Source organism: Schistocerca gregaria, chromosome X (genome assembly GCF_023897955.1).
Source record: "Schistocerca gregaria isolate iqSchGreg1 chromosome X, iqSchGreg1.2, whole genome shotgun sequence".
Lineage (NCBI taxonomy): Eukaryota > Metazoa > Arthropoda > Insecta > Orthoptera > Acrididae > Schistocerca > Schistocerca gregaria.
The window spans coordinates 164839688-164861279 of NC_064931.1; the positions used below are offsets into that span (position 1 = coordinate 164839688).

The 21592-nt window shown below is 41.8% G+C and overlaps 1 protein-coding gene across 5 annotated transcripts in view; it reads right to left on the reverse strand.

The window, feature by feature from the left end:
- LOC126297649 (WD repeat, SAM and U-box domain-containing protein 1-like) overlaps nt 1-9343 on the reverse strand; it is a 223542-nt gene extending 214199 nt beyond the window's left edge. Inside the window, exons 1-4 of one of the 5 annotated variants that reach the window (XM_049988728.1) lie at nt 9293-9343; nt 9032-9210; nt 6209-6380; nt 3822-3967 (exon numbers count right to left, since the gene is read on the reverse strand). In XM_049988728.1, the coding sequence (XP_049844685.1) occupies nt 3822-3967; nt 6209-6380; nt 9032-9141 (428 nt within the window). In that variant the 5' untranslated portion in view covers nt 9142-9210; nt 9293-9343. Of the gene's footprint in view, nt 1-3821; nt 3968-6208; nt 6381-6866; nt 7059-9031; nt 9211-9248 lie in introns of those variants that run through there. The other 4 variants (XM_049988727.1, XM_049988729.1, XM_049988730.1 and 1 more) reach the window with 4 other exon arrangements.
- Between the last annotated feature and the right edge of the window lie 12249 nt (nt 9344-21592).

Genomic DNA, 21592 nt, shown 5'->3' on the forward strand with positions numbered 1-21592 from the left:
GCCAATGAGGTGTTGTCAGCTAAAATTAATGGCAACGAGTCCGGTAACTGAAGAGTCCGTCACAGGGCAGCCAAAGGAGGACAGCTCACCAAGATATGGGCCAATGTCAGCCGGGCGCTGCACCAACACTGAGGTGGGTCATCACAGCAGAGGAGGTAGCTGTGTGTCAGTCAAGCGTGGCCCATGTGGAGCTGACAGAAAACCACAGAGTCCCTGTGAGAGGCCCACATGGAGGTCTTCCACACATTCACAGTATCCTTAATAGCACGCAGGTTTTTGTGCATACTGAGATTACACCACTCCATCTCCCGAAGCTGAAAAACTTTGTGGAATAATAATAATGATCGCAGGTTACTTACAAGGATGCCAATCTCCAGAAGGAGTTTCCGTGTAACCTGTTTGACCTGCCTGTCAGCAAGTTCATTTCCTGGGATTCCGACGTGGCCTGGGGTCCACACAAACAACATGGAACGACTGGACCATTCCAGGGCATAGATGCACTTCTATATGGTCGCTACCAAAGGATGGCAGGGTCAATTGCTTGTAGGCTGCTCAAGGAGTCATAATAGAGAAGAAACAACGCGACAGAGCTGTGACATATGGCACACAATGGTCGATACGTATATCTCCCAACACTCCTACTTCCGTCATTTGATAAGTTGGCGAAAACAAGCACAGAGCCGTTTAAAGGCTATGAGGTGTTACAGGGAAGGGTGCCGCTTATGTCGCTGTAGAGCCTGCCGACACTCCTTAACTGCTTCAGTGACTTCCGGCAACCATCAAGGGACTGCCTTTCACAGGGGGCACCCTAAAGAATGAGGGATCGCGTTTCCTGCCGCAGAAAGGATTCCTGTAGTAACCTGCTCAACCATTACATTGATGTTCCCGTGTGGGGGAGATTCAACACCAACAGCAGAGGTGAAAGTTTCCCAATCCGCCTTGTTTAAAGCCCATCTGAGCAGGCGTCCATGGGCTTGATGCCATTGGCAGTGACAGGAAGATGGGGAAGTGGTCACTACCACACAGGTCGTCATGAGCTCTCCAGTGAATAGATGGGAGAAGTTATGGGCTGCAAATTGATAAATCAATGGCCGAGTAACTACCATGAGCCACACTGACATGTGTGTTGGCCCCAGTATTTACAAAGCAAAGGCCGAACTGAGATAGTAAAGTTACGACATCTCTGTCTCGGCCAGTAAGCACGGTGCCACCGCACAAGGGGTTATGGGCATTAAAATCTCCAAAAAGTAAGAAAGGTTTAGGGAGTTGATCAATCAGTGCAGATAATACATTCAGGGGTACTGCACCATCTGGAGAAAGATATACATTGCAGGGACTTGAAGGGGCAGAGTTTCACTACAGACTGAGTTTAGGTCATAAACGGAAGCTCCACCTGACACTCAATTATATTCGCTACAGTTCCTGTAATATCCTTTATAGCTGCTGAGGGCAGGGGTCCACATAGCCGGGAACCAGGTTTCCTGGAGAGCAATGCAGAAAGCAGGTGTAAAGCTTAACAGTTGCCGTAGCTCAGCCAGACAGCAGAAAAAACTGCTGCAATTCCACTGGAGGATGACATCATGGTGAGACTGGGAAGGCATGGAACATTCAATGAGGCAGTTTATGCCTCAGGGTCACCTGCTGCCACCAACTTACTGCCTGAGCAGTCTATATCCATTGTGCCTGAGGGACCGGCAAAATCTAGGTCCTCAGCGGATGCCAGAATCTCCACCTCATCTGCAGACACAGAGCTTGTAGGTAGCAGTGGTGTGGGTGCCACCACAATTCTCTTAGTCTTGGGGATCTTCTTTTTGGATTTCTCTCACTACTCCTTGAGTTTCTCTGACTGGGATAATTTCACCGATTCAGTCTCTGGGACTGAGGATGAGCGTGAAGCCCTACAACCAGTTGCTTTTGGGCTCTTCAGCCACTTGTGGGTGTCATCTTTCCCACTAGCAGAGACTTGGGAAGGGAGTGACCCGAGGGACCCCTTCCTAGCGAGAGGAGGTGAAGAAGACTTACGCTTCTCTGGCACAGAAGTGGGGACTGACATTCTCGATGGTTGGGAGGGGGGGTGGGGGTGCAGGAGCAACAGGGAGCAGGTGTAGTCTTCCAGCTCTGAGAGGTGACGGGGGTTGGTGGAGCTGATGGTGCTAGAACCGTTGTAGCAGCAGCATAAGATGATGTCATATGTACAGGATGCAGGCATTCAAATTTCCTTTTAGCCTCAGTGTAGGATGGTCAGTCGGTCCAGGGTCTTGTACTACACGATTTTCCTTTCTTTCTGGAGAATCCTGCAGTCAGGCGAGCAAGGCGAATGGTGCTCTCTGCAGTTGACACAGATGGGAGGCAGGGCACATGAAGTATTGGGGTGTGACACTCGAAGTACAGGGAGAAGACATATAGCTGAACTTCCAGCATTTAAAGCACCGCATTGGGGGAGGGATACAGGGCTTTACATCACAGTGGTAGACCATCACTTTGACCTTCACAGGTAATGTATCACCATCAAAGGCCAATATGAAGACACCAGTGGCAACCTGATTATCCTTCGGACCCCAGTGGGCATGCCGAATGAAATGCACACCTCGGCGCTCTAAATTGGCGTGCAGCTCATCATTAGACTGCAAAAGAAGGTCCCTGTGAAACATGATAACCTGGACCATATTTAAGCTCTCATGGGGTGTGATGGTTACAGAAACATCCCCCAGCTTGTCACAAGCTCATGACTGAGCAGATGTTTTGATCTCATTTTGGACAAGTCATCCACCTCCCCAAACTTGTCCTCTAAATGCTCAACAAAAAACTGAGGCTTCATAGTCATGAAAGATTGCCCATTAGCTCTCAAACATATAAGGTACCGGGGCGAAGAAGAGCCGCTACCAATCTTAGCCTGACGTCAGATGAAATGTTTTGATATACGAGAGATCTGTTTTCCATTGCACTTATTATTCTGTTAAATATTTTAAAACATGCTAGCTCATACGAGTCTCATTCCAGTCCTCACTTGACAGAAATTGGATGCCTTCTGTGAAATAGCATACTGTATTTATTTCAACATCAGGTTGCTGACATTTGAGGTCCAGTAACACCAAAGTGAAGTATCAGCAAGAGCTCCCTGATGAACACAAGCGAGTTGTGCATACAGCAACTGTGTGAACCGAGTGAGCTGTGCCCATGGCAGCTGTGTGAATTGAGCTCACTGCTGCCACATAAAACGTGTCAATGGTAGACGTCTGTTCGGTAATAGTTGTTTCATTATCAGACTGCTTGGATGAAATGACACTGCATAAATGACACTGTGACAACAGTGGACGTTTACAGTTGTCGTGTGTGGGAAAGGATTCTTCTCATATGCAAAAGACAGCAACACGAGGGGTAGGAGAACTCTCATACTTCCGCTGCTTAATTCTTAAATCATATTTTTTTAACTGGTCATATTTTGCGACTCCCCTGTGCCTGCATCCTTGGCGGGGGCCTATCTTGGCATGTGCTCAGTACAGCCCTGACTATCAGAAATGATCTTACGAAATTTCTCATACTGGGTTTTCAATCCACTGTTAGGATTTCTAAGAGTAATTCACACCTCTTGCTTCACAATTGTGTATTGAATGATCTACAACTAGGACAAGAGTGGTCACCAACTAATTTATATCTTGAAAATTTGCATCACAACCAAATTTCATCACAGAGACTGCCCCAATTGGGAATAATACTTAATTTAATATAAAGTGCAGCATTACACAGAGGTAATTCATAATAAATTGGCAACTTCAATGACAAAATCTTGCCTTAAATGAAACATATTAGGTACAACTTACCTAACAAGATTTTTATGCCGAATACTCCATACACAAACAGAGCCATCATCTCCAGCTGAAATAAGTAAACTGCAATCTGGTGCAAATCTGCTTACTCTAACGGCTACACCATTTGTCTGTACGAACGTGTGAATTCGATTCCCAGTCTGTAAATAACAGTATGCATAACCTCTCAATACCCAGAGAAACAGAGGTTTAAAACTGAATTCAGTTTACTCTAAATTATTGATACATAACTGCACGTTTCTTCAATTATGTCAATTTACGAAGCTTGTGAAACTAATGTTAACACTCGTCACAGATTAAGTAACTTATACCGGGTGTACCGAAAGAACATCAACATCGCTTAGTATGTTGTGTGGGAAGGCCACACTGATTGGTTTTCAAGAAAGAGCCCACATCTGGAAACACACAGCTCGAGGAGCCCACATCTAGAAACACACAGCTCGGGTGCTGTAGAGTGTCGAAGTCTGAGAACAAACACTATATTCCTCTACACAGCCCTTGTGCACATACTACTGCGGACCTTGTGTGGTATACTAGTGCAGTAATGTTGTTGACAGCAGTGCAGCATGTAACAGTACATAGCTGCAGAAATAACCAACACAGTGTTTGAATACAACAAAGCACATTGCAATGGGAGAGGTGCTGCAAAAGCATATGCAGAACATTTTCCAACCAGACATATCTAATAACATTCCACATTCACAGACATTGAGACATGCCTCAGAGAAACTGAAAAGTTGCACGTATGTATTTTCTACCTGAGATCTGTAGATTGCACAATAAAGTAATAGCACTTTGTGCTTGGTACTTGCAAATACTGTCCCCAGTGTACTGTTTGTCCTCTAGCAGAGACCAAAATGGGATGCGGGTCGTCCATGCTAAGCTCGAATATTACAGTTGGAGGACATGCTGACAATGTTTAGTCCAGCCACCTTCAGTCCACTGGTGGCACAGACGCTGTACACAGGTAAAAGTGGTGTGTTGTCCATGAACACAGGCTCTATCCATACCATTTGCAGGAACTCCAGGTATTACAGGAGGAGGAGTACACATGATAGGTACAGTCTGTGCAGTGGTATTTACAACAATGCATACTCCAGCCACAATTCCTTGGTGGTATTCATGGGTAAACCTACATTTACTAGTGAGGGCATGTTACACTTGCACAACATGAATGTTTCGGCAGACAAAAACCCGTGTGCACAGGTAATTCAAAATCACAAACATGGGATCGATATTAATATCTGGTCCAGGATAATTGGTGACATCATCATTGGGCCATATCTACTGCCAAACATACTGACAGGATTGCTCGCATTTATTAGAGATGTTTTGCTTATCTGAGATGTAGTAACACCAAATGTTCCATTGGACACTTGGTTGCAACACAACAGAGATCCAGCACACTTTGATGTCAATATGTGGAATCACTTCAACATCTCATGTCCCAATTGATGGACTGGTAGAGGGGCACCAGTTCCATGGCCAATTCGGTCACCAGATCTGACACCTCTCAACTATTTCCTGTGGGATAGTATGAAGAGTATGGTATATGGCACACCGGTAATGTCAGCAGAGGACCTTACTGCTTGAGTCCACAGAATGATTGAAATACTTCAAAGACAACGACACGTATTGGCTAACATGCATAAAGCTCAGCCCACTGACTTACACTCTGCATTGTTGAAGACGATATGCAGTTTGAAGCCAATTTGTAATGTCAGACAGTGTGATCTGTTACTCGTTTTGGGTTTACTGACATAATGTGGAATGCATGCCCATCTGAAACTTTGACACTTTCCAGCACCTGAGCCGTGTGTTTCCAGGTATGGGTTCCCTCTCGAAAACTGATCAGTGTACCTTCTCGCACAACATACTAAGCATTGTAGGTGTTTTTTGGGATAACCAGTACATAGGTGTTAATACAAAAAAGTTACAAGATGAATATACAGTGTGTCCGATGACAAATCATAATTCTAAAGAAAAGACTAGTGAATGTAGTCTTTTAACTGCATACCTTAAGAGCTATGAGCTTCTTCACCTTCACACTGTGAAACAAACTTCTTCTACTAAACAAGTGTTATAGTTCTTAAGGTACACATTTTTTCCCCTTGTTTTGGTCTACACTACCTCCTCCCAAAAAATGGGAAGCAAAGAGCATATAGTGAAAGAGATTTGTTTCACACTATCAAAGATGAAGAAATGCTCTTAAGGTGTGAATTTTAGAGATCATGTTTACTAGGCTTTCTTGTTTAGATTGATCATTACTGTCATATCCCTGAATATTCGCGTTTCCTCCTGGGACACCCTGTAGATCTGCACATACTTTCCAAAAAAGTAAATTACTAAATATATTCCTCAAAATTTTAAGCTACTTGTACCTGCACATTCCACAATGCAGTAGTGCCATCAATTGACGAGGTAGCCAGCATCGTACCTTGAGGTGAGAATCTTACTGATGTAACTCCATACTTATGACCCAAAAGAGGAGAGTATGGGGTTTCAATATATCCCAAGCCAGGATGCCAGTCATAAACCCATATTTTCTTGTCTCTGAAATTTTTGCACAATTACAACAATGACAAATTAAAAATACTGATAACGGTGTCCATCAGCTTAGATATTGCATATTTCTACCTTTATTAGTTGCACATATGTCTCAACTAGCCAATTCTAGTAATGGAAATTCTTCCCCTACTGAAGTTGAAACACCTCTGTGTTAAGCTCCCACTGTGTCTCAAACATTTCTCACCCATTGGCTTGCAGTAGTTTAAAGAATGAGAAAACTGAAGAAAGTAATGCCCCATATGCCCAAAAGAAAAAAACTAAATCTGCAGTAAGTGATAATGAGCTGAAAATACTTTCAATATGGGTACACAGAAATCCAATCACCAAGCAGAGAAACAAATAGAAGGAATTAAAACTGCTACCTAACAGAAGTAGGAGTTGTCCTTACAGCATAAAAAGGAGAGGGTGGTTTCTACAGGAAAACAGGCTGGTAGGGCTCAAGCATATAGGAAACGGTTAAGGAAAACTTACCAGAAAGGACGAGAATAAGCCATTTTTGCTCCTTTTCTAATCAGCAAGTCTCCCTCGACCTAGTGTCCTTGGTGACTTTTCCAGTGGTTTTTCGTGTATCCTTAAGCTTTATCATCTCCTTTCTTCCAAATCTTTCTCCCTCTTCTGCTAGAAGTTAGTAATTTTATACCTTTCACGTATTTCCATCTTCTGCTGCTTGGTGAGTAGATTTTTATTATCCCAATAAAGAACCGAAATACAGGGAAAGAAAAGAAAAAAATGAAACTAGAAACATGTAATGCAAATTAAAACATAAGCACTGCTGGTTCTTGGGCACCACTTGCAAAAGTAAGTGCATAATAGTAAAAGATGCCTTACTCCATTGCCACTACAGAATATATATCTGCAGAACACAAAACACAGAAATTTAAATTGAACTCTAAGCTGTTTATTTACAAGACCAGCTTAGTATCAGCAAAGAGGGGTGTGGCCTAAACCCCTACCACGTGTAGTAACTGGCACGTCTCCCAAACACAAAATAATTGAACACATCAATGACAGAAACATGTATCTGTGCAAAGGCAATAAACCAGTCTACTGCTCATTTTCAGTGATAGAAAATTAATAATTTGAGTTTAAAGTTACCGCTAGTCTGCATAAGAAGCCAGGGAGAAGGATATAAAAGTTGGCGTTACATACAGTAAAGGAACAAACCACACAGCAATCATTCAAAGAATTTCTGTCTGTTTTATACACCTTTAAAGCAAAAAGGATGAACAGTCATTATGAATCATAGACAAACCAATGGACAGATATCAATGGACATGGCTTTCTGGAACATGCTGGAAAGGTGAAGAAATAATGCAGTATCTGATAACTTTATTTAACAACATGTGATTCTTTTTTCCTCTACCTGAACAGAAAGTTTCAGTCTTTACACATAAATCAAAAAGTCGTGAAAAATGGGCACTGATGGCCATATGTTAATGAGGTTTGCAAGATAAAATTAGAAAAGCTATATTAAATAGTAGGCAAACTTCTGACAGGTATTTTGTTCATATTATGTACATAAACTACAAAAAATGCAGGTGGTCTATCTATCATGAAATAATCTGAGAGAATTATGAAGAATGGAACATTCACATATGACTACCTCATACAAATTGGCATAATGTATAACATGATGATTTAATACTAATTAAGCTACAACAGTCCAGTGACAAATTTGTAGTCTAGACAGAATGAGGAAAAAAACAATAATTTAAACTGTTTGGTGGCATTTTATTTAATTGCTTATTAACTCCAGACTTTTAAAGCAGCAGGCATGTGCCCTGTTAGATTTTCACTACATGCCTGTCTATCTGATGAGTATGTGCACATAAAATTTTCTCAATTGTTCATATACATATAACACACTTTTATTTTAATAGGATACTGAAATGGGAAACAAATGACATAAAATCAGTCACAATTCCATGATATGAAAATTCTAGTTCAAATACCTAGAATATGACTGGTCATGAATTTTTAATGTTTAGGGAACATGTCTCATTCTCATACATGCAGCCACTTTTTATACTCAAGCAGGTCTGCGGATCACTGTGTCTAATTTCTAACAACAGCAATAAATTTAATGGATTTAAAGAGGAGTCGAAGTTGATTAGCCACTCAAATATAATGATAAATTATATTCTTAACGTTTAATGTTTTCCTTTCTGACAAACTCAACTTCCACTTAGTTCCACCGATGATCACTAATACATACAACAATTTTTTTGTTGACTAAGGAATTTTTGTCAACAAATGTCATAAAGAGTACATATACGTCTTATCACAATATTTTGTTAGGTGACAAGAAATTAGAGTCACCGTTGAAACAAACAGTTTGTTAAATCCGCCTCTTTTTGCATATTAAATAATGGACAGACAAATATAGTTTTTGCGTCTAACATGTTAAACAAGTCCAGTTATTTGAAAACTGCATTCTTTATTGTGAGATTTATCCAGTTTTCTCGTGTGAACACTATTGCTTTTCTTTATGATCTGCGGTTTGCTTGTGTGATAAGGTGACAATTAAAACAGTATCCTTACACATAGTCTTTAGTGTCATATTTTGTAAAATAGAGTGAAACAACCCACGTAAAATATTAACTATACGATATGATATCCGCAATTAACACACTCACCCAGAACCCGACGCCAATGCATGGTTTCCGCCAAAATCACATGTTATGACATCGCTCTTATGAGACTGTAGTATTTGCAAAGTTTTAACTCTCTTGTTGGGTTGTGACATCGTACTATACTACAACATATACATATCCTATTAGATGTGCAACAATCTCAGTTACTGTTGTACGAATGTCTGCAGAAACAACAAAAATAAATAAATAAATACAACACCTTATCTCAACGTAACACTACCAATACAAAACATCCAGCCTCACCGCTGATTACTGTCAGTGTAGTTAACAGTTTTGCCACAACACGGCGTGCATGTATCCAGTGACTGAAGCAAAGCGCAATGCGCGCTTTTTGTAGTTCGAATTTTTAAAATATACAGGATGACTATAATTAAGGTCCCAGTTTCAAAAGGCGTAAAAACCTGATGCTTTGGAAGATGACAAATTTGAACGGCATATTATTGAAGAAGGGAGAAATATTATGTGAAAAGAAGAAATTTTTCCCACTATGCGCAGTAAACGTCACAAACCATATGGTTTCAGCTACAAATGACAGACGAATCGTAATACGACGTCTACCATGTGATCTCCACATTAAACCAACTGTAAATACTGTGCAATATGCGTGATTGCGTAGGTTTGGCAAGCGCATCCGCTATGGGAAGGTCGTGGAACATCAGATACGAAAAAAAGTATTTAATTGACCAAAGGCTAGAAACCGCATAAAAAGCGACAATGACATCGGATATTAATTGTTCTGAGGTGAAAACCCTATAAGAAACCAACAATGAAACCAATTATGAATTGGCGTGAGTAGGACAGACTTTTTTTGCAAATAAAGTATATTTGTTGTTAAATATTTCCTTCATTACTTTCTTTAAAATATATTTTATTGCTTTTAGAAGTTTTTCTCAAATAACTGTCAGTCAAAGTAGTAATCTAATCTAATCTAGTAACAAACAGCTTCACAGCATCTTTGCAGTCTATATTTGAAAAAAAATGCATAATTTATTTTGTACCAAATTCGGAGATGCTTTCTTTGTTTTGTTTCTTCACGTAATATTCATCGCAAAGAAAACTCTTTCTGTGAAAGCTGAAGTGGAGGGAATCAACAATATATTTGAAATTAATTTGTAAAATCATAAATTTTCTTATTAAATATTTGTTGCCTTTTTTGTGTTAGGATAATTCGGCAAAACCTTCAGATGCCTATATTTTATCACGTAATTTGTTTAATAATGCAGTTTCCCAATAAAGATCATCCAAACTGAAATGGAGTTTTTTGTAAGTTTAAATTTGCAATTATGTTAAAAATGGTGATATTCAACATTGTGTTTAGAATTTTTATTGCTTAGTACAGTTAATCAGTTCTCGTCATTGGAACAACTATTCTTTTAGCTGCTCTAAAACTAAAATGATAAGCAAATTCTATGAATTTTTCTAGTGAGTTTCGATGAAGCCAGTTTAATTTTTTTGCTGATTCATATTAAAATAAGAGATCTTGTTTTCTTTTTGTTAGCGTATTTTTAAGATTATCCATAATTATAAGTACATGCTAAATTGTTAGAAGTTCTCTTCCAGACATTTTATAGTTTTAATAAACAAATTTTAAATGTGACTTCAATCATGCTATTGTCACTGTTAAGCATCAATAAATTTTGCAAAATCATTGGACAGTTTTCTTCTAACCGTGCAAAATAACTTCCAATTTAATAATAATGTATGTCTGCTGGGTAAGAGAGAGAGCCATATTGTCCCCACATGGCATTTCATTTCATGCCTTTTTTTCAGTTCATCTCTTTTTATGGCAGAGTCGGAAAAGTGGGCGAAAATTGTCAAAATTACAGCGTGTCATATGATACAAAACTCATGGGATGTCTCATACAGTTATGGCACTATGTGTCCGTACCATTTCTCTAAATCAAAACTGATATCGAATCCCTCATATCTGTAAACAAAGAACAGTTAACTCCAAAATTAGCATTTATGTCGTTAGCACATAGCCCAGATTTATTTTGAAACGATAAATTATATTTTTCCAATGACTTCTGAACTGCATGAAACACACCATGAGCAGACTCATCGCTGTTTTTGCAAAAATCTGTTAACTCATTTTGAATGCCATTTTTGGCTGTTTTTCTTGATAGAAGAATCAGTATGGAGGCAGAAAAATAAATTTTCTGTTTTTAGATCATTTATTGCATTCTGAATTGCATATGGTCCCAACACGTTTGTAACTAGAGCTTCCAATTCTGTTCTAGCCAAATGAACACTTGAAGCTATACCTGAAGTAACGAATATTTTATTGTTTTACAATATAGTCAATACTGTTGTAGGACAGATGGGGACTTTAAACTCGGCGGCCCCATTGATGGTCTTTGAGAGTAGTAGTCTATGTGCTAGCACTGAGTTTCATCGTCTCCCTTTCCTTCATCCATAACAACACAAACACAACACTACACTGTATAAACACTCGTTACAGTCATGTACACAACACAGCTACATACTTAACACTTCATAATAGTTGGGAAGATCGCAACAGCAAACAACCTCCACTATGAGCACGACTTGAATGGTGGTGCAGATTCCTGCATCTGCGCCCCTGGGCTCACATCATGAATAGGGTTACTCGAACTCGGGACCTTCGCCTTTGGAAGGTAGGAGAGGATGTACTGGCAGAATTGAAGCTGTGAGGACGGATCGTGAGTCGTGCTTAAGTAGCTCAGATCGTCGAGCACTTGCCCACGAAAGGCGAAGGTCCCGAGTTTGAGTCTCGGTCAGGCACACAGTTTTAATCTGTCAGGAAGTTTCTGGATGGTGTCGTTCAACACCATTTCTTGGCGTGTTGACTTTATGGCACATCACACTTTGTGCAAATTGTCTTCATAGCACTTTAAATTGATTGTAGTTCCATGCTCGAGGAATTCAACAAGAAGAGGGCCCCAGTCAAAGGACGAGATCCCCATGACCATACATGGCGCCACCATTTCGAACCAATGGAAAAACCAACAGTGGAAACATCCCACATCTCCCCCACCAAAGAAATCCAAAGCTGTTCACACAAGTTCTGGTAAGGTCATGATAACCTCCTTCTTTGAGTGCAGTGGCCCCCTCTACTCATTAGTTTCCTCAAGTGTGGAACCCCATTTAATGTGCACCGATATGAAGATACTTTGCACAAACTGCAACACATTATAAAATCAAAACCCCTAGGAGGAATGCTGTCAAACGGCATCACTATAATTCCTGCCACCACACTGCCAATTGGATGAAGGCTATGCTTCAGCAGTGTGGATGGGAAACACTCCAACATCCTCCATACAGCCTGGATCGTTCAATGTGTAATTTTCACATATTTGGCGTCCTCAAGAAAGACATGTGTGGACATCAGTTTCAATTGGACGAGGAACTACAGGACTGCGCGCCATCCATCAGATGTTGGTCTCCTGATCTACTTCACGTTTTCCCCCAACCTATTACTAACAAGGACAAGTAGAGACCTACAGTCATTGTAGTCAGATCATCTATTCTAAGCACAGAATTTAAGGTGGGCACAGGATTCTCCCATGACATTACCCACCAATTGCCCCACATTAAAGACCAGCAGTCCAAAGTTTAAACAATTTTCTCACTCCTCCGACATCATAGTTTAATCAACTAAGTTTGGAGTAGGCTTGTGGTAAGTTCAATTTCAATCAGCCTCACAATTCGACACACCATCGCCTGGAATTGTGCCACTAGTAGTCGCTCAAAGCTGGTTCTGGTGCACTTTTTATGCCAAATCGATATGAAAATGAAGTGAACTATGACCTATGATTGAGTTATGACCTTAAACTGTTGTTCTACCAAGTGCTTACTCAAGTAACACCCACCCCTCCTCGTCCCAGGACTCGCTAAACTTATTGTTCTGTTTCCCCGCCACCCCTCCCCATCCTCCTCCTCCTCAACCCATCTCGGATAAGAGATACTTGCTCAGTTAAACCACGAGCCCTCACTTCTCCCTTCCCTCCTCCACCTCCCCTCCCCTCCCCATCTAGAAATTTGTGGGAAAAAGACCCTGTCTGTGTTGGAGAGGAAGGATTTCAAGGCATGAAATTCAATCAATGTCAATAATATCTTGTTGTATTCAATTTCCATGTTGTTTATTTAATCGGTTTGCAGGAGACAGAACTCCTCCCCCCCCCCCCCCCCCCCAACTTTCAATGACATATTAGCCACCCTTTTAGATTGCATGCACGTGTGTCTGCCATCCAGCTGCCACTGACTGAATACCCACAAGCATTTGCATGCCATGAAGGTCAGAAACTGCCCAATGTCATAATTACAGATCATGATACTAAATACCACCAACCACAGACTGGAAGTCGGCATCCTTTTATATTCGTTACGAGAGAAACCAACTCCTCTCTCTCTCAAGTGGCTTCTTCGTGTGCTAACACCTGTGCCTCAGACACATAGACCAAGGTGACATCCCTACCTGCCCGAGGGACCTACATTTTTTGTAATGGCCCCCAAACAAAGTATCAGGTGGTGGCTTTCCTTTGACCAGGAAATTCTAGACTCGCTTCCTGTTTCTGTCTCTCTCAAGTGGTTACTTTCTGTTTATGTGTACACACAAATGAACCAATACATCCAAATACGCAGATGGAGGTTTCCATCCCTACTCCAAACACTATTAGCTAATGCTGGGGACAAAGGGAGGGTTACCAATAGCAATATCAAAAATCGCAGGAAATTGTCCAATTTCCCTACCCTATCAAAATAATTGTTTAACAATTTACGGGAATCAGATACATTGCTTAGTACAATCACCACCACCTTACAGTGATTCTTCTCCAAAATAAAACACATTTTCAGCATTTCAGAATCACATGCAAACATTTTGCAAATCAAGTGATTAAATTTCTGCCACAACTAGACTGTAGTGCTAAATATATCTGAGGTCTTGTATGCACCAACATCTGAGAACACGAACTCCATCCTCCAACACAACATTTCCACTAAACACATCTGGTAGACAAAAAAAATTCCTATCTCACATGCCCATGATCATGAAGCGTGCATCATCTGCCATCTGCCGGGGAGACACACAGCACAGAAGAGGCCTGCATGCACATCGACCACGCCGGCAGTTGCTCACATATCTCAAGATATCCACACACCAGATGTACCAGGTGCTCAGAGGCCAGAGAGACAGTCACTCTGACAACCAAGCAGTAAAACAATCAATTTAGGTGGAGGCAATAAACGTCCAGCACAAACACTTGCCATATGGAATCTCCTCATGCAGCACACATATCTGTTGCAGCTGCTGTTCAACCAGTGTATTGGCTACTTCACTATTCAGCCATTCAGAGGGCAGCACACGTGCCATGGCGAGGACTTGCCCCCATGGCTGCGGGTAAGAGCCAACTGGTTGGAGCATTCCTTGTACCCTCCTGTCAAGCGAGGCTTAGGAGCAGCTTCCAGTGGGCCAAGCCCCTGTAACTGCCTCTGCTGCTGACTGCGGCACACTGCAAGACGAGCAAATGCAGCTTGGACATATAGTTCTAACTGCTGTACCACCCGTGACGTAGACGACGATGTTGTCTATAAACCTCAAACGTCTCACGTGAAATGTAGACTCCTCCCTTTTATATGAGTTATTTTCGACGACAGAAGAAATTGGGCATACACACGTTTTCCCATCGTTAAAGTATTGGCACTTGTAGTACAACAATTTGGTATAGGTTATTTTTTCTCTCAGATAAAAAAGAATCCGTGTATCTTTTGTTTTCTTCATCACACGAGTGTGATAACGGAGTGCTAAGAGCAATCTCTACCTCTGTCATACGATGCCTCCTGTCTTTCGAACTTTCTTAAAGTATCCAGATGCCTCAGCACCTATGAAGTCCCTTAAGGTAGCAGCACAAAGAGGTTGTAAACATCATGTTATACTACTTATCACTTTATCAATTCGGTAATATTATTACTTTGGTCATCACTCCCTGTGTTGGTTGGAGACTGAAAGTTCTCAGGGCAACGAAAAAACGCCTCATTACTGCTCCAACTCGCGATTGCTCTACTGGCCATTAAAATTGCTACACCACGAAGATAACGTGCTACAGACGCGAAATTTAACCGACAGGAAGAATATGCTGTGATATGCAAATGATTAGCTTTTCAGAGCATTCACATATGATTGGCGCCGGTGGCGACACCTACAACGTGCTGACATGAGGAAAGTTTCCAACAGATTTCTCATACACAAACAGCAGTTGACCGGCGTTGCCTGGTGAAACGTGGTTGTGATGCCTCATGTAAGGAGGAGAAATGGGTACCATCACGTTTCCAACTTTGATAAAGGTCGGATTGTAGCCTATCGCGATTGCGGTTTATCGTATCGCGACATTGCTACTCGCGTTGGTCGAGATCCAATGACTGTTAGCAGAATATGGAATCAGTGGGTTCAGGATGGTAATACGTAACGCCTTGATGGATCCCAATAGCCTCGTATCACTAGCAGTCGAGATGACAGGCATCTTACCCGCATGGCTGTAACAGATCGTGTAGCCACGTCTCGATCCCTGGGTCAACAGACGGGGACGTTTGCAAGACAACAACCATCTGCACGAACAGTTTGATGATGTTTGCAGCAGCATGGACTATCAGCTCAGAGACCATGGATGCGGTTACCCTTGACGCTGGATCATAGACCAGGAGTGCCTGCGATGGTGTACTCAATGACGAATCTGGGTGCACAGATAGCAAAACGTCATTCTTTCGTATGAATACAGGTTCTGTTTACAGCATTATGATGGTCGCATCCATGTTTGGCGACATCCCGATGAACTCACATTGGAAGCAAGTATTCTTCATCGCCATACTGGCATTTCACCCGGCGCGATGGTATGGGGTACCACTGGCTACGCGTCTCGGTCACCTCTTGTTCGCATTGTCGGAACTTTGAACAGTGGACGTTACATTTCAGATGTGTTATGACCTGTGGCTCTACCCTTCATTCGATCCCTGCGAAACCCTACATTTCAGAAGGATAATGCACGACTGCTAGTTGCAGGTCGTGTATGGGCCTTTCTGAATACAGAAAATGTTCGACTATGCCCTGTCCAGCACATTCTCCAGACCTCTCACCAACTGAAAACGTCTGGTCAATGGTGGCCGAGCAACTGACTCATCACAATACGCCAGTCACTATTCTTAATGAACTGTGGTATCGTGTTGAAGCTGCATGGGCAGCTGTATCTCTACACAACATCCAAGCTCTGTTTGACTCAATGCCCAGGGGTATTAAGGCCGTTATTACGGTCAGAGGTGGTTGTTCTGGGGTACTGATTTCTCAGGTTCTATGTACCCAAATTGCGTGAAAATGTAATCACATGTCAGTACTTGTATAATATATTTGTCCAATGAACACCCATTTACCATCTTAATTTCTTCTTGGTGTAGCAATTTTAATGGCCAGTAGTGCATATCTGTATCAGTCTTATCCTCGCTTCCACCTGCTCGGAGACGCCATTGATAGCAAATTGACTGACTAATTCATTAAATTGATCATAAGAGCCTCTTTGCATAGCGATTAATTTTTTACCTGCAGTCCGATTACTTTCGCCAGGTAACTCAAATGGGAATCCCTGGAGGGAAGACGGTGTTCGTTTCAAGGAACACTACTGAGAAAATTTAGAGAACTGACATTTTAAACTGACTGCACAAGCATTCTGCCGCCGCCAATATGCATTTCGCGTAAGTACTACGAAGATAAGATACGAGAAATTAACGCTCACATCGAGGCATATAGACAGTCCTTTTCCCATGCTCTGTTTGCGAGAGGAATAGGGAAGGAAATGACTGGTAGTGGTACAGGGTACCCTCCGCCACCCGCCGTACGATGGGTTGCGCAGTAAGCATATACCGTACTGTAAATGTAAATTTAGTACACCTGTTAAGATGTTACTCCATTCATCTAAAGGCATACAAAACTCGCGGAAGAATGTGTCTCTTATTTATAGAGAAAACAAAAGACGGAACATCTTACAGAATGTATGCAGTGTTTTGGCTAAGGAATGTAGTTTTTGGACCTTCTCTCTGCCAATGACTATTTCCCTCATTAAAGAACAGTATTTGTCTCATGTGATGTAGGAAGTGTAATAGGGTTTGCGATATGTCCACATGTATATAGCACTCGCAAAGTAAGAGAGGGTATGGTTTAGCAGTGATACAGAAAATGAGACTCATGCTGCAGTATCATTGGCTGATAGCATAACGAGATTGACACAATGAAACTCTTTGTTGTATTGACAGGTCGTCGAGAGTGGTGGTCTGGACTCGAATAATTGGGAAAATTGCCTTATGGGAAACCTGGCAAAATTACGAAAATTAATGGAAAATACGTAAAACTGAGGTAAATGCGACAGAAATGTGGAGGAATAAGGGTACATACATGATCGCCTGGGTGTACAAAAGTCATTCCATTCCTCCACCAGTGTAATTGACAACTGATTCTGCACACCATCTACGCTCTATGGGTTTAAGTCCTGCAGAATACCCCCATGTTCCACATTTGTTCATGCATTGTAAGCTATAAAAATGAAAGACGCAGTGTCCAAAGATTCAGAGATCATGATTACGACTACCTAGGACACCAAAACAGTAACCCCACACGTGAGTGCAATATGCACCACCAGTATGAGGAATCAATGCTTTTGGACTCTTAAAAAATGGAACACTGAGACATCTGCTACCACATCACTGAGGAGCATGAGTTTAAATGTAGATGTAGTCACCTTCAGATAGCTGTTTGGAAATGCTCTACAATACTGCAAAATTTACCAGTTTCCATATGTTGTTGATTTTGTCTCGCCAAAAATCCTCGTATTATCCCCTAATTTTCTCGTTGCAGTCAGTTCATGAGCCGTAAGTTCATGAGACGTATGTAAGAGCTTGTAATATTTTTGCCCACAATACTTAGAAGAAGCGTCACCTCTCTACTCCCCATTCATTAGAGTGTTGCTTACCTGCCATATGCTCATGAATCTTCCTGCCTTCATTGTACAGTGGAACCTCACATAGCTAACAAAAATCGTTCTGGAGTTTTACTCATAGAGCGAACCACTCGTTACGCGAAACAATTTATCCCGTATAAATTAATGCAAAATACGATAATGCAGAAAAGTACTAAAAGTTTTATCTTATTCACCCCATTTATTCAAAGAAAATTATACATACAGTATTATGTACTTTATTATTCACGACACATAACTAATTCCTTTTTACTAAGAAGCTGTCTATAGTCATCTGTTTCTGCCGATGCTTCAACACTTAGCGAAAATGCGACATAGCAATGATGTCAAATAAATTTGTAGCGGGCATAGCCACTGCTTTATTGGGGTGATGATTTTCAGTGTACGATGCAACCGATTTCCTTGCTTTCAGCATTTCTCTTACTGCGCCAGAAGATTACTGAACTGCTGTTACTATCTCCTCCTCCTCTTCATCTGAAGGACTCTTCTCTACAACTTATATACACTGCAACTCCATAAGCTCTTCGGTGGTCGTTTGTTGGCTGTGATATTCCACAAGCTCATCGAAATCATTGTTATCCACTTCTAGTCCCATGCTCTTGGCCAAAGTCACAATCTCCACAGGGTACTGACTCAGATGCCTCAGAGTCACATTCGACAACACACTCCAATCAAAGCTTCTTCCAATGGGAAGTGAGAGTTTTGGTAACCCCTTCCCACGCCTTTTCGATTATCTTGACGCAGACAACGATGTTGAAGTGATATTTCCAAAACTCTCTGAGAGTGAGACTGGTAGCTTCAGCCGACTCAAGCAAATTTCGAAGAATGCTGTAGTGTAGAGCTTCTTAAAGTTAGAAATAATCTGCTGGTTCATAGGCTGGAGTAATGGAGTGGTATTGGGCGGCAGAAATTGGATCTCGATGAATTGAAACTCTTCAAGGTGGTAGTCTTGTAGAGCAGGAAAATGGGCAGGAGAATGGTTCAAATGGCTCTGAGCACTATGAGACTTAACATCTGAGGTCATCAGTCCCCTAGAACTTAGAACTACTTAAACCTAACTAACCTAAGGACATCACACATATCCATGCCCGAGGCAGGACAACAACCAGCGACTGTAGCAGCCGTGCGTTTTCAGACTGGAGCGCCTAGAACCGCTCCGTCACACCGGCCGGCAATGGGCAGGAGAGTTTTCCATAATAAGCAAGATGTGGAGTGGCAGTTCAACTCAAGCAAATATTTTTTTCACTGAAAGACCAAACACTTGATTGAACCAATCACAAAAAAGATCATGTGTCACCCAAGCCTTGTCATTGGACCTCTAAACCACATTTAACCTGTTCTCCTGGACATTACACTTTTTGAAGGCTGATGGAGCTTCTGAATGGTAAAGCAGCGGTGTAATTTTCAAATCGCCGCTTGCATTGGCACAGAACAGCAATGTGATATGGTCTTTCATTGGTTTGTGATTGGGCAATGCATCTCCCCTGCTGTTATAAAGATATGATTCAGCAAATTTTCCCAGAATAGACCTATTTCGTCACAATTAAAAACTTCTTGCAGCAGATAAGCATCAGAACCTTCGAGCATCTTGACGTTGCTGATGAAGTTCTCTTCTGCTGCCTTTGTGTCGGAGCTGGGGGCTTTGGCACGCCTTACAATGCTGTGAATGCCAGGTCTTCTCTTAAACTTCTCAAAGACCCATGGCTTCCCTTATAAACTTCTTTGCCCGCTGAAGATCCTGGCGTCTTCTTGAGGAGGATGGCGAAAATCATTCTCGCCTTCTCACATATGATGTTCTCATTAATAGTGTAGCTTTGCAATTGCTTTTCATTTATCCATATAAGGAAGGATCTTTCGACTTCGTCCATAATACGAAACCGGTGTTTAGATACTCTTGATAATCCCTTTGAAGTATCTATCTCCTTAACCTTGTCAATGTTTTTGAGGATAGCGTAAGTGCGAGGGTTGCCAAGGAAGTAGTCCACTGCATTTTTTTCCAACTATTCTTTACTGAACGTAATGAGAATTCCACACACGAAAGAATGTTGTTTTATCTACATACCCTATTTTTCCACGTAATCTCTATCCCATTCTGTTTGCCTTCCTCCAGCCAGCACGAAACAAGGCCTCATATCCCCTGTTGGTACCAATCCTTGTCCCGGTGGCAGAGCTAGTGCTTCATGTGTGAATCACCTCCTCATAGTCCTGAAAAAGTCTTCCAGGAATGGCATCCTTTAATGGCGAGTGACAAGATCAGCTCGCTGCAGCGTATCAGGTGTGACAGCCGTGGATGGACTCCCCAACTGCTGTAAATCATTGATCTCCACCGAACCACTTTCTGATGACCTCACCCTCCATGCCCAGCGACTAAGTGTACTTCCATCGACAGCAGATGCTCTATTGACTTTACACAAGCGTTTGTGAATATTCCCCACAATTTCTTTCTTTGCAGTAATAAATTCAATGACGGCACGTTGCTTGCAGCGTACATCACCTACAGACGCCATTTTGAAACTGTCCTGCAGCTATGCTGTCTGTCGAAGGTGACGGAAACTCACTCACTCACGAGACTTCAAATAAAACATAAGTAACATTTTACATTCGTAGTATTGTTTTCGGCCGAGAAAAAAATACGGTTCATTACTTTCTGGGCAACCCTCGTAATTGATGCACACCGATTGTACACTATGTGATCAAAAGTATCTGGACACCCTCAAAAATATACGTTTTTCGTATTAGGTGAATTGTGCTGCCACCTACTGCCAGGTACTCCATATCAGCGACCTCAGTAGTCATTAGAAATCGTGACAGAGCAGAATGGGGCGCTCTGTGGAACTCATGGACAATGAACATGGTCAGGTGATTAGGCGTCACTTGTGTCACAAGTTTGTTTGTGAGATTTCCGCACTCCTAAACATCCATAGGTCCGCTGTTTCCGATGTGATAGTGAAGTGAAAACGTGAAGAGACACATATAACACAAAAGCATACATGCCGACCTTGTCTGTTGACTGACAGAGACCGCCGACAGTTGAAGAGGGTCGTAATGTGTAATAGGCAGACATCTATCCAGACCAGTACAGAGGAATTCCAAAACTGCATCAGGAACCATGGAACGTACTATGACAGTTAGGAGAGGCGAGAAAACTTGAATTTCATGGTCGAGTGGCTGCTCATAAGCCGCACATCACGTTGGTAAATGCCAAACGATGCCTTGCTTGGTGTAAGGAGCATAAACATTGGACGACTGAACAGTGGAAAAATGTTGTGTGGAGTGACAAATTACGATACTCATTGTGGTGATCTGATGGCGGGGTGTGGGTTTGGCAGATGCCTGGTGAACGTCGTCTGCCAGTGTATGAAGTGCCAACAGCAAAATTCGGAAGTGGTGGTGTTTTGGTGTGGTCATGTTTTTCATGGAGAGGTTTCCACCCCTTATTGTTTTGCGTGGCATTATCACAGCTCAGGCCTACATTGATGTTTTAAGCACCTTCTTGCTTCCTACTGTTGAAGAACAATTCGGGGATGGTGATTGCATCTTTCAACAT